Raw genomic sequence first — 13,985 nt, forward strand, 5'->3', positions numbered from 1 at the left:
TGACTGACTAGGTCAACCACACACTCATTAAGTTTCCCGCAGAGCATGCAGAACCGTATCAGCCGGAGAAAGACAACAGTTTCACCGTTACCTTCTGTGGAGCTCCTTATTGAGCGTGCTTTAAAAAAATATATTTTCCTTTGCAAAAGTGTGTTTTCGTATATATCTGGATTTTTCGTTTAAGCACCTGCGCACCTTGAGCTGACGTCATCCCTGAAAGCAGCTTTCTTTCACACTAAATCCGGGCTCCACATTTAGAAAGGAAACACTGTCCCGTAACAGCTTGGTCGGCGGGCCTTTTCACAGATTAGCTTTCATACGAAGTGACGAACATTTGATGCAAGAATAAGCCACAGTTCACAGATCATTAGAATCGGCTCGTCGTTAAGAAGTCAATGGTTTGTGACTCTGAAGGAGATAATGTAAAAAGGAGCTCAGAGAAGTAAAGCTGAAAATGAACAGTGAGGTGTCGGAGAATTTCAATGAGTCCCTTTGTTGAGGTGAAAATATAGATTATAGTCATACATATAATACTAGATGCATACATGCTGGACAATGATAAGATTTTTACCACCTTTAATCAATTGAGCCCAAACATTTCTATAATTATTTAACTACTACATTTTTTTAAAGATCTTGTCCAAATAGATCAGTAGTTCCATATGGCCTCATTTCCCCAACTCTATTAGTTAACCCTCACTGCATTGTTGGGTTATTACGATATGGGGATGATTGTCCTTTTACTGAAAGGCAAGGATGGATGAATGTGACACATTTAATCACTTTTATCACTTTAACAAAGTCATTTAAAAAAAACTGATTTCAAGTCACATCCTTTACAGATTAAAAATGACAACAATACAATAAAATGAGGAACAGTATAAAAAGGTTGCAGGTGATCCAGGTGATAAATGTGTTTAGGAACTTATTTTTTATCTCCATCGTGTGTGGAGGACCTTCTGTCTGTGGAGATTCATTCAACTCAACATGTTGGAAAACTTTGAAGAGTGCATGTCAGTGGCCAAGTGGACTGTTTATCACGGGACATCTAGGCCTGGTGGACTGGTTTCACTGGGACAGACATCGAGTGTGCTTGCTAACTTACTTTGATCGTGTTTTGTAATTCTGAGCAAGTATATTGGTTAAGTGGTTCCCAACATATGGGTTAAGAACCTAACACGGGGTCACAAGATGAATCCAAAGGATCGCACTGGTGGATAATAAGAAAGTAACTCAATTCTGCCACATAAAACCATTTTTATTTGTCAGACTTTTCTCCAATCTTTTATTTTTAATTGTGTAATACTGTACTTACCTCTCCAGGCCTCACCCTTTGACTGAACTGCCGACAACTGAGATACTAACGCAAGAACACCAAGAATATGAAAAACACTGTGTTAGAGGCATTGTCAGAGGGGGGGTTGTGTTGTTTGTGTTGTTTTTGTCACCTGGATCTCCTTTCACTGCTGACAGCTGATCAGCTGACGTAACACAAGGCCAAATGTTGTTTCCTCGACGGCAATCGAGTGTTTGATTTTTCACCACGGGACCACACTTCTGAACAACCCTGAGCATGACAATTGATTTTCAGTTATTTATTTATTTCCAAAACGCAACAGCCGTCACAACACAAATATTTGTCTGCTCTGCGAATAATTACATGTGCTTCTGCTTTGATTCGGGTTTGTTTCCAAAGGACCTGTTTATGGAGAGGAAATGACAAGAAGTCGAGTTGACAGGCCTGAAGTGAGACAGTTAAATGCCCCTTGCTGCTCTGGATAATTAATAAATAAAGTACCAGGGGAGTCCTGTCATGGCTTCCTCTATGACAGGGGCTGTCTCCAGTGCGCTAAAGCATTAAATGACCAATTCCTGTCAGGCTAACTTCCACTGCACTCCCTTGGCACCCTCTCTCGCGTTCTCCCTCTCTCTCTCCCTCACGCACACACAGTGTCTCTCTTTCTTCCAAACAGAGCTACTTTGCTCTCTTTGCTCTGAGTTTTTCAGCGACTGATGGCTCTAGTTCATTTCTGCTGAATTAATTGGTCCCTGAATGAATTCTGTTGACAGGGCAATTCATCATGTGTTTGGCCTGACAGTGACTGGGGGTGTTGGGAGTGTGGTGGTGGTGGTGGGGGAGGCGAGGGGTGAGGGGGAGATGCAGGAGAAGCATGGGGTTATAGGGGGGAAGGGGGTGGAGGGCGGATGGGGGTTGATGATTCTGCCCTCTCTTCCACCCGCTCCTATTATTCCCTCTTCTGCTCACAGGAAAAGCCTGCACCAAATTCTGCTTTCCCTCCTCACTTCTCTCCGAATATTTCGCAGCTCCCCCGGTTGCAAACAAACACGCCCGGCTGACAGATCCAGCTGATTAGGGAGCTCTTCTGTCGGCTTTGGAGGATATCCTCATTACTGGCCAGTCAGGTAGCAAGCCCCGTTTAGCCCGGGACCACCAGTGCCTGTTATTTGGGACCTGACACGTTCACAAAGAGAGTTAGGCTTTAATTGCATCATGTATCACACAATAGCCATTAGGGTAATTATTTACTGGTGAAGGGTAAATGAGGTTTGGCGCTGGGCTAAGCCAGCAAGGCAGCTAGCCTCGTTTTGGCAGAGGTGTTGCGCTCACCTATACGCTAACAAATCTAATCGGCAGTCATTTGCTTCATTTGGAAATATCATGTCGCCCAAACCCCACTGCCACCCCCCGCCCTTTTTTTCTTCTTCTTCTCACACTCACTTTCAGTCATGCAGCGCACTTATTAGGTCCAATCAATCAATGCTCACTCATTAGGAACCTCCCCTCAAGTATCCTCTGGATGGCCTCACACAGCAAGAGTCAAAAATTACCTCATAATTGCTGCTCAGGCATCATAACAAGCTACGCTGCCCCAGTGACACGGCCATACAAACAGGTCTAACGCAGGAATTGATGGATACTGGAGAATCGTATTATACATTGCCATATCCAATTAGATACAGCACATAAAGCAGCAGATCCATTCCCTCTTTTCATAACGTCCAAACCACCACTCGGATATAAAGACGTTAACTGCATTTTCATATTTTCTCCACATCCCCTCCCCTCGTCTTGGTGTGTCACTGCAAATGATAACATCCTGAGGATTTATTGTACATTTGACACACCAGTAACCGAATTATAATTCAGTTGCTGCGGCATATTCATAGGACCACTGTACAAGTCGCACAGAGAGAGTGTTCAGTCGGCATGTATTAGTGCGGAGCGGCTCGAAAGGTCAACAGTTGGATCCGACACTGGTTCAAAGTTATGCACGAGGAGGTTCAGTGTTTTACCTGAAAGAGGAGTGGTTTCCTATTGCTGTCAGAGCTTTACTTCAATGCACATCTGACCACATGTGGAGATCCAACATACGTTTTCTTTTCTGTTTCTTTTTGAAACATTCACGATGAACAGTAACGGATCATAAATCGTTCCATATGTACATTTGTTGTTGTAGTTTTGGTTGTTATGCAACTTTTGAGACATGATTATTCATCCTCCCGATGTGCAAACTACAGATTGAGGTTGAGACATTACGATATTAATGCTTTTCCAATGAAGAGTAATATCATTAATGTTTGCAAAAAGTTGAGATGAAAAAGAAGAAAAATCTAAGTTGCAGAGCGACGTTTTTCATGTGTAAAACGTGCAGTAAATCAACGTTTCAGTATTTGTGCATTATTTTTGATTTCTGAACTAGTTTTTACCTAATATTTTTATTTTATTTATAGGTTGTGAGCTTAAATTGTTGTTTTTGTGATTTTACTATGGATTTTCTAATAAACTGAACATTTGATGAGCGAAGACCAATCTGATCATCCTAACACTTATATTTATAGAGTAAATCATATATATATTTATTTTCCAGAGGATGCTGTTGTCATCTGGTATTCTGCATTCAATTTGAGCTTGATTGACAGATACATCCAGGTTCACAGTTTATTGGTTTCAGAGGAGAGAGCCAGATATGCCAATTTAGACAGGAAAGTGACAAAAAAGTTTCCATCTAAATAAAATAATTCTGCTTCTGGGAATTCTCAGCTGGGGAGAGGAACAAGTCAAGCTCCTTTTTCTGCCCCTCCTCATATAACAAGGGCTGTGAATGACATACATATACGACAGTTAGGGCCTGACAGAACATCCACTTTTGATGCTTCACAGGGGAGCTATGAAATAAACAACAGTCAGAGAAATTGAATTACAAAGCAAAAAGGGGGTCTCTCCTTGTGGACCCAGAGGCACCAGAGAGCAACACAAAAACAGCTCAGCATTAGATGTCAAAAGGAGCTTATTTTTTATTTTTTTAATTGTTGAAATCTGGAGGAAAATACGCAATACAATGATGGAAACTTCATTTTTTTCAGTTAATATGATAATACTGCTATCCATGCGGGACCACAGAGTCAAACTCACGTTTCTTCCATTAAAACAAGATTAAAAATGGTGTTTGGACAAAAAAAAATGCCTGTCTGAATTAAAAACTGAAAAGCTCCACAACTGTATTCTACATTCTCGTTCTGTCTGACATCATTTCAGATGTACCTGCTGCTTCATCTCGCGCTGCCGCAGCCCAAATCCTTTGCAAATCGCACAGCGCTAATCAGAACAGTGTCCACTTGTTGTAAATCAATAATGATATAACTAAGTCATACAAGGCGGCAGCAGAGGAGGGATTACGGAGTGAAGAAAAGTGAAATAAGCTCTAAGAGGGATTCCATGCATACATCTCTCCCTGCAACTTAGCACAAATTGAATTCAGGCACACTGCAAGAAAAATTAATTCCGCTTTACAAAGCGAGGAGAGGTTAAACACTTTATGTGCTGCTCAGTGATCCGAATCATGGCGAAAACATTTAGAGGCATTCTCACTGTAGCCCGGATGATCTTTATACTCGAAAATACATTTATTGCAAAATAGTCTAATTAAGTTCCTAAATTCCTTCCGCCATTGTGTACTTCAACTTTTTAAAAGTTATTTCATGTCCAGCAATTGTAAACATTAAATGTGTGTTTGATATAGTAAAGCTTCCTTTGAACCCATTGTTATGCATTTACAAGCTGTATATAAAAGCTCTGCACACTATTATGTAGATATAAACAATAATAAGGACATTTTAAGTGTTCGTCTACAATTTTTTGCAGAATGAAGGATATTTCCTTTTATATGGGATGGACTTTCATGAGAGAATACTGGGTCAAAAGTTCTTTTAGACTCCTGTTTATTGGGGAAAAGATCTTAAATACAAAACATATACAAATGTGCAATTTCAGTTATTATGAGAAACATGTTGAGGCAATGCAACACAGCTGAAGCTCAATATTTTCTGAATTATTTGAATGGTCAATGCTTAATGGAATAAAAGGCAGTTTAGAAGACTTTCTCATGTGGGAACTTTTTGGACCTTTTTTTATAAAGATCACTATGAAACGAAGGTATTCTGTGATTCAATTTGTTGTCTTTATATTTTTGTAATTGTATCAACCTCAAATAGGTTTTCTTCTATGTGAAATGTTCAACTGCAGAGTAACTTTAATTCATCAATAAATTGAGAAAAAACTAGATTCTTTCCCTTTCTAAATTAAACTTAAGTTTAGTACATGAGTAAATGTACTTTGTTACTTTCCACAATTGGTGTTAAGGAACATTTATGACGTTTTTCCAAGCCGATGCTTCCAAGTTGTGATTTTGTCCCGCCAAAATCCGAGGATATTTTATTTCCAATCACAAGCAACAAATCCTCAAACTTGATACGTTTAAACCAACACATTTTCCTTAATGAATAAGTAATTCATCAATTATCAGGAATGTTGCCAATCAATTGTTTTAGTTGTACTCCAGATGGTCAGAAACACCATGCAGCCACTTTTGCGTAAAAGATTTCAGACACTTTTATTATTGTACAAGTGAGACCAGCATAATGAAAGTGATAATACCCATGAACATGAAAGACATTTTTTCTTACTGTATTTACAGAGAAGTGTCTTCACATCACACACAAACAATCCTTCTACAAAATGAACCATTTGTAAATAACATAACAATTAAATAAACTCCACCTACCTTTAGGTTTACAGCTGAATATGCATATGATGACCATCTCTGCACTGCATAGAATTTATACATATACTTTTTCTCATGAACAACATGGGTTTTTCCTAATAATAATAATAATAACAATAATAATAATAATAATAATAATAATACTGCTTCCATGATGCATATAGGCGGCCTGTAAATAAACATGGACAAGAACTAAGTCTTTGGCAAATGCAAATACATTCACTTGACAGATGAAGAAACCATCATTCCAGCTGGATTCAGAGAAACAACTTGGCCTGAAACATGTGATGGAGTTGACGGAGGGAACATGTTTAAGGCATTTAGTTGAAATATTCGCCCTGCTCTTTGACGTTATTGGAGTTGTCAGAATCAGATGTGTCTGGTATCAAACTACACAAATATTCCTAGTTTGAATTGGGATGGCTGTTATATCCTTGTCTGTGGTTGAATGCCAAAGACTTAATCAACTTAAATAAAAATGTAAGCTGTGAGAATAAAGTAGTGCGCGTCAAGGCAGTGACATGATGGGCCTTAAATTACCGGAAAAACTGTGAAACTGTAAGTACCTTTTTAGACTGAGACTTAATAGACTTACAGTCAGTTTCATGACATAAAACAAATATGCATCATCATTTTTTCTGCATAATAACGCTCCAGTGTTGCAAACCCCCCACATAGTGCAAAACGAACAAAAAACACACAAAAAGGTTTTGCCTGATGACCTCTTGTATCCCGACAAAATAAGAAACAGTAAAACACTAGCCGAGCAGTCTGCAGTTAAGTCGTTACGAATTATAAAAATGAAATAAAAAAATCATTTTAAGAATATATCTACTAGTTTCTTGAAATCTTGCAAATAGCGGACCATGGTGATATATTGTCATGGCTCCCTCTATTTTCAAATGGATGTTTCTTTATTTATTTCATTTTCATTTTTACATCTTGATTGTGTATCACAGAGAACATGTCCTAATCTTCTCATGGCATCAAAAGCGATCGATTTACTCATGCTGGATGTTTGGTCGTTGACTGTTCAGATGGATAAAAACAACGTTAGCCTGCCACAGCCTGCCTGTGCCTGCTGCTAATCTCCTCTGATCTCACTGCGCTGCCATCTGAATCGGAGTGGGAGACGAATGGAAACAGGGTGGAAAGAAAGGCTGCTGCTACATTTTAAGCTCCGGACAGCGTCCCTGCTGAGAGCCGCCAAGAAAAGGAATGTACAGTATTGATCCGTGATGGGATGAGACTGCGACACTGTCACTGGGGGGAAATAAATTCGGTTATTTTAGTTTGTATTCTTTTTCATTTTTTTCCCATTTTTTCCCCTGCAATTAGCAGTTTTCATTGTTTGGTGTTTTATGTGTGTATAGTGTCTCTGATGATCTTCTTGTAGTTTTTATTTTTTTTATTTGTTTTGGCTTTGAGTGTCCAAAGAAGCTCCGAAAAGAGAGAAGTCGTCTGGAGTCCCCCTCCCAAAAAAGGTTTCTCATTGTGTGAGCCAGGAACATTTTATGCGCAGTTGCTCAGTGTCCAGTGGACCATGCCGCTCACACCGGGGCAATATGGAGGCTAAGGCCATGGTCCTGCAGGTTGATGTGGTTGCCATGGTAACTAGTGACGGTCATAGGCAGTGGCAGCAGTGGGAGGGGCGGAGCCTCTCGATGCCGCACTATAATAATAAGGGGAACCTGAAAGTTAACAGAAGAAGGAACCAAATGAAACAACAACAAAATGCGATTCACCAAATGTATAATCATAATAAGTAGTTTCATTGTTAATAAACTGTTGTTTGACACATTATTCCAGGCTAAAAAGCTCTTTTATTGAACATGTTAATATAGTTAATTGATCGTTGACAACCCCCCTCTCTTCTTCGTTACTGCTACTATCAGTGCCAATCTTTCAGACGCACACAATGCAGTTTACAATGACGACGGAGGCACGTGTATGCCTGTAGTCCTTGATTTCAGACAGATGTAGACGAAAGAAGGTGAACCTTTTTCTCTGCCGTAGCTAGTTAATTAAGCTAACATTAAGTTCATGACTTGATATTTAAATGTTTCTATTGACCTGGTTTTAAAACAAGAAGAAGACTGAAACTAAAGCTGCATGTCCACAATAAAAATCATTCATCATCATTCTCACTATCCATGTAGAAGTCATGGAAATAAAGAAACAGTTGTGTTAGCCTGATATTTTAAGTATGATTTTATTTTCAACAGCCCAATTGGTTTACACCGGCGCCATAAGGACGCCATAAGGACGCCAGCAGCGCTTCCGTGTCCGGTGGGAACACGGCGTAAATAGTATGCTAGTTTGCAGGTCATGCTAATGATCTGCTCCGAATAAGGCAGATGAATCGAGTTTAATCCAGTCCCTATACTTTTTGCTCTTGTGTTTTCGGTTTTGGGGAGCCGAGAAAAAAAAGAAAACACCCTCCAAACTCTTAAAAGGCAGAGAGCTTCGCTCTTCTTTGAGCCCCTTGCGCATTTGTTGGGCACTTGGAGAAATCATAGAAATGTAATGAGTAGAATGGACATTCTCATTAAAATCAACATAGCATTAGGGTCAGCCATTGTGGGCTTATACATTCTAGTATTCTTTTGAACTCGTCGAATGACACCAGCAAAGCGGTCATTGTCTGTTCTGCTCTCGTTCTAGTTCTATGGTAGGAATCCGAAGATGCTGTGCCTAGTAACAGTTGCTAAGGCTACAATCACTGTTTCGCAAACGGACAATTAATCCCCTTTCTCTCTCTTTACTCACTTAGTAATGCTGGGTTGCTGAATCGCCAGCCGTCATTGTAGGTTGTGTACTGCGGGTGACTGTAGGGGTTCCCCGAAAACTCACTCCCTGCAAAACAAAACAACAAATCAATTAGCATTTCAATGCATCAAACCATTACCCCGTTCACATGCAGTCATTTCTCGTCATTCAAAACAGGATGCAATTTGAGGGGGAAAATGATAGTCATCGATGTGCGATCAGTCAAGCAAGTAATTTATTTCTTTTTCATTTCACTTAAGTTATGCAACACTGAACAATACAGGATGCGACACTGAAGGCGGCTTTCCCTGTCCCATTTATGGATATCTAGCCATTCTTCTTCCACCACTATATTCCAAACCAGTCCAATAAATACAGAGTGGTAATAAACAGTTTCATGCATACATTTTTGATATGCTGCAATAAATCCTGCAGCATTTCCTGAAAGGGATTTTTAACATCTCCAGTCTGAACCCCCTCCGGTCTGAACTCTGGTGTTTGGTGAGACAGAATTTCATTGCAGGGGAACTAACTTGGAGCATGTCAGTGAGCACTGCTGTTGGTTCAACATGTTTCTTTCTTTTACGAGACAATAAAGGCTAGTTTTTTTTATGAAGCTGGTGAGAAATGGCTTTGCTTTAACAGTGTTTTGTGCCTGTCACTAAATCTTAGTGGTTGTGTGTAGGATGAATGGGTTGTAACACAAAACCACAAGCCATGGGATTAAGGCCCTTATCTTTTGTTTTGTGCCACATAAGAACAAATGGGAAGTAAAAGTATGTTTGACTTGACACTTTTTAAACCAAAATGATTTAACAGTTATTTTCGTCAAAATCCCAAAGTAAATTCAGACTGCACTGCCAGAGGGTGCTCCCACATCTCCCTCGGTTTTTACAGGAAGCTGTTAAATGGACTCAACTGTTTGCAGACGCATTTCAAAGAATGTAAAGTCTCTATTTTCAAAATAGCCTTTCATAACAGAGGCAGAAGGAAATAGTAGAAAGCATGCAAAGAGCACATGCCTACTGTGTGCCAAAGCTTATTAAGACTCAAAGGGCAATCTAAATTAATAATTGAATAATATAAAATGTGTAGATAATATCTGCATCAAAATACACCTAATCACAAAGTATCATGGGATACATGTGGCAGATTTTTGTATTTGTATTGAATTAAGTGTTTTAAATTAACAAAAATTATGGAAAGGATTAGTTCACCTGATTAAAATATGAAATCAAACTTTTTCAATGCTTTCAACACCGGGAAAAAATTAAATTCACCTAAATATGTAAGTGGGAGGAAAATAAGCCATCATTAAAACCGGACGAATAAAACCTGTCCTAAAAGATACCACTAGAGGTCAAAATAAATGTTTCGGTTTTGGTTAACTGAAACTCCGTGACCTCATTTTCATGCTTTCATGACCTAAAATAAAGTTTTGTGAAGATTATCTGCCAACTAACAGACAAAAACAAATGGCACAGTTAATTAAACCCTCTTGGCCAAGGTGATAACCAAAGTCGTCATCGCAGCCCTTCATAAAAGAGAACAGAGGAGCAGCCAGAGCCGGTGATGGGTTGTGTGATTGCTAAATGACATGCAAACACAGGACACACTCCACTGGTTTCCCCCATCCATGTGGTTTAATCACATCCAAGCAAAATGCCGGCTGTGGTTTGGCTGAAATGTGTGTGGTGATGCTGGCGATGAAAAGGCATATAAGCTCAGCACCAAAACTGCATCCCTGGCAGGGAAACACAAGCCTGGCCTCCTCAGAGAGAGCGATTTGAATATTTACCAGGCTCCCATGCCTCTGCCTTTTGACCCTTAACTGTTTGCCGTGAACCTGAACTGCAGGTTAAGTAGAGGAGAGGAAGGGGATATGCTCCGGAGCACAGAGGCTGGGGAGGGCCGGTCGTGCTGTTTATCGACGGCCGGTGCGAACGGCCACGCGGGAAGATAATGAGCCCGAAAGGCTGAGAGGAAATCAGGAAGGAAGGGAGAGCGACTGTCCTCGTCCCCGTCCTTCCAGCCTGTCTAATCCAATCACACACACAGAGCTAATGTGAAAATGCGTGTGCGTTTTGCTCTGCAGTTCAATATTTATCCCTTCGGTGGGATTTGGCTCTAAACTGCCTTCCCTCTCTTTTTGAGAGGTCTAACTTGTCAAACAGACACTTAGAGACAACATGAAGCGCCGCCGTGGTCTCTCACTTACCAGGAACCATTCCAGCGAGCGTTGAAGACGGGTAGCTGCCCTGACCTGTGGGGGGGACGTGGGGGGGGTATCCAGGTAAAGTTGTGTTGGCCATATCCCGACCTGAAGAGACAAGATGAAACACAACAAAGACAAAAACACTTCATCAGTGCGTTCCAGTTTTAAACTCGTGACTAGCATTAAGAAATATGGAAGAAGTCTTCAGCAATGTAGTATTGGAAAAGAAAAAGTTCAGCATTCAGAATCTGCTCGCTTAGATTAAGTATCGTAATGAAAATGTACATACAAAAGTATTCATCACTCTGATTTGGCCCTTTGAGAGTCTCATTACATATATACAATTGCTGGGATAGTATTACTGATACATTTAATGATGTAGCATGCAGAGATTAAACTAATTCGACCTACTTATATACCGTTGGTTAGTAACATCCATGCACATTTGTTAAATTTAACTGATTTTGTATTTAAAATAGCTGTAGTCAAGTAAAAAGTACAATGTTTCCCTCTGAAATGTCATGGAGATGAAGAATAAGTACAACTCCCTCAGAACTGTACTTAAATACATGACTTGAGTAAATGTGCTTCGTCACTTAAAAAAAAAAAATCTGCTTTAATGATACAATTGTCAAACTGTAAACCAGATACTGCAGTTATATGACAGCCATTTCACCACAAACACATGTTACTTTAGACATCATCACTCATCACCACCGCAAGTCAGTCAGCACAACAACTCCCTGTTCACTTTATTTTAGAGATGCTTTCAGAGAACGTATACAGTGTCATTTATTAAACCTGATACTGATCAGTGCCCTAGCAGTGGAACTAAATACAAGATAACAGCTGCTGCCAACTGAATACTGGTCACATAAAAATGTGTCCTCATTACACAGTTCTAACTTGTCTAATATGGCAGCCCCTCTCTTCCTCTGCGAGCCCGAGCACTGTGGCACCTCGGCGTCGCCCGTCCGGATGCAGATATTCAGCTCCGTAATTGAGAGTGACGGTTGGGTTGTCCTCGCTTGCCACGGGGACGTTTGGACAAAACAGCACGTAACCCCAATCTGCACAGGGGCCAGGGTAGGAGAGGCCCCCGTTATACTGTCAGCTGTGAGGGCCGGTTGGACTCAAAGGGGGGAAAAAATCTCCTCCCAACGGAGCTTTAATGAGGAACTCGTATACGAAATGCACCACAAAGAAATGTTGTCCATGTTGTTACTTTTATAATCTCTTGACTTTTTACATTCCACTAAGTTATTTACTGGTGCAGTCTAGCGATTACTATTTTTCAAATACAAAGTATTGGGAAATCGTGGATATTTTGTATACTCCTTTGTAGTATGTGGCAGATGTCTGAGTCTGTGGCCTGTATGTTTGTATTTATTGTTGTAACAACGTTCTTATGCTCTCTTCTTTGCCAACTGTCTCTTGATAAAAACATTTTAATTTCATAACAAATGTTAGTTAAATTAAAAATGAAGATGTAGAATGTGCATTTGGTAGTAGCCCCAAGTGGTTTGGGTCAGTACACTGCACCACAACTGAAAGGTCTTTCTCAATAAAAAGGAAAGAACAAAATAAATCTGTAAAGATCCACGAATAAATGGAGAGAATATATCTCTTTTGCAGCACTTTACCTCCCAGGTACAAAACACATGTATCTGTCCAAATATATTAAAAAACAGACTATTTGCCAATTAGCACGCTAATAAGAGCATAAACCACAGAAAAATGTAGATATTGACTCCAAAATGTTCAATATCATGAGCAACTTATTTGTTTAATTGATGCTGCGCGAATAGGCCCTCTGGGTATTGAAGTACCTGCTACTACAGGCTGGCATGCATGCTGGCTGCAGTGGGGGCGCAGGGGGGTAGAGGAGGGAAACGGCTGGTGAAGAGGCGGGGTTGCAGGCCTGGAGGTCCACGAGACTCAGGCCTGCCGAGTAGGGGGAGGGGGAGGAGGAGGAGGAGGAGGAGGAGAGTGGGGATGGAAGGAACCGTGGAAGCCTTGTACGGCTAATCTTGGACAGTGAAATTATCTAAAAATGTGGGCTACATTTTAAAGGATGTTTCCTTCTTTTTACTCTATATATACATATATATGTATATTAAATGATCTGCTACTATAATATAATGCATTAATGTAGATTAAACTGCTAAACAGTATTTACAGTGTTTAAAATGAGCTTCACCCTTGCATGCACCTTCATTAAAAGAGTGCTCAAATTCACATCAATAATAAACTACACACTGTATGTATAATATAATTATATACTCTGCATCATGAGTGACTTTTAATGGCTCATAAGACTGCTGCATCTAAATGAATATACTATATTGTTGGCATAGTGTCCGAGGAGATGTTATTGTTCTGTGTGGAACGGCCACACGTTTGTTTGTTTGTTTGTTTGTTTGTTCCTCAACCAAAGAGAGAATTATCCAAAGTCACTTTATTCCACAACATTTACAGAAACTACGCATGGGAAATCTATTTAAAAGTGGATTATCTCGTAAAAAAACATGCCAAAAAATAAATAAAAACCTTTCCATTTGTGATCCTGAATTGTACGATAAAGAAACGATTCAGTCTTCCTGCTTTCTATTATTTGCAAATCTCAGCCCTGATGGCTGTATTGTATGAGGCCTGCTGAGATGTGACTTTTGGTTAAATCTGCGAGACTGGCGGGCTGTGGTTAAAGAGCTTTGCAGAGAAGAGTGAGGTCATGCCGGACCTTTCATTTACAATAAGAATTAGTTAGCCACAAGCCAGTGCACATAAGTCAAAGGGAGCCGTGGGAGTACTGTAGGTGGGGGGTCCAGCAGGGTGAGGCCATTGTGTGTGTGTGTAGACATTGGTAACTATTGTCTAACTGTCTATTGCAGCAGCTACAGCAGTCGTACATGTTTTAA

At 40.1% G+C, this 13,985-nt stretch overlaps 1 protein-coding gene across 4 annotated transcripts in view; it reads right to left on the reverse strand.

Moving 5' to 3' along the window:
• Positions 1 to 5,826: 5,826 nt before the first annotated feature.
• The window catches only part of LOC130204052 (paired box protein Pax-2a-like), a 30,338-nt gene continuing 22,179 nt past the window's right edge, over positions 5,827 to 13,985 (reverse strand). For 2 of the 4 annotated variants that reach the window (XM_056430543.1, XM_056430542.1), the window contains 4 exons: positions 11,869 to 11,874; positions 11,071 to 11,172; positions 8,853 to 8,939; positions 5,827 to 7,755 (listed from right to left, as the gene is read on the reverse strand). In XM_056430543.1, the coding sequence (XP_056286518.1) occupies positions 7,634 to 7,755; positions 8,853 to 8,939; positions 11,071 to 11,172; positions 11,869 to 11,874 (317 nt within the window). In that variant the 3' untranslated portion in view covers positions 5,827 to 7,633. Of the gene's footprint in view, positions 7,775 to 8,852; positions 8,940 to 11,070; positions 11,173 to 11,868; positions 11,875 to 13,985 lie in introns of all 4 variants that reach the window. The other 2 variants (XM_056430544.1, XM_056430540.1) reach the window with 2 other exon arrangements.

The sequence above is a fragment of the Pseudoliparis swirei genome, chromosome 13, assembly GCF_029220125.1.
Source record: "Pseudoliparis swirei isolate HS2019 ecotype Mariana Trench chromosome 13, NWPU_hadal_v1, whole genome shotgun sequence".
NCBI classification, from domain to species: Eukaryota; Metazoa; Chordata; class Actinopteri; order Perciformes; family Liparidae; genus Pseudoliparis; species Pseudoliparis swirei.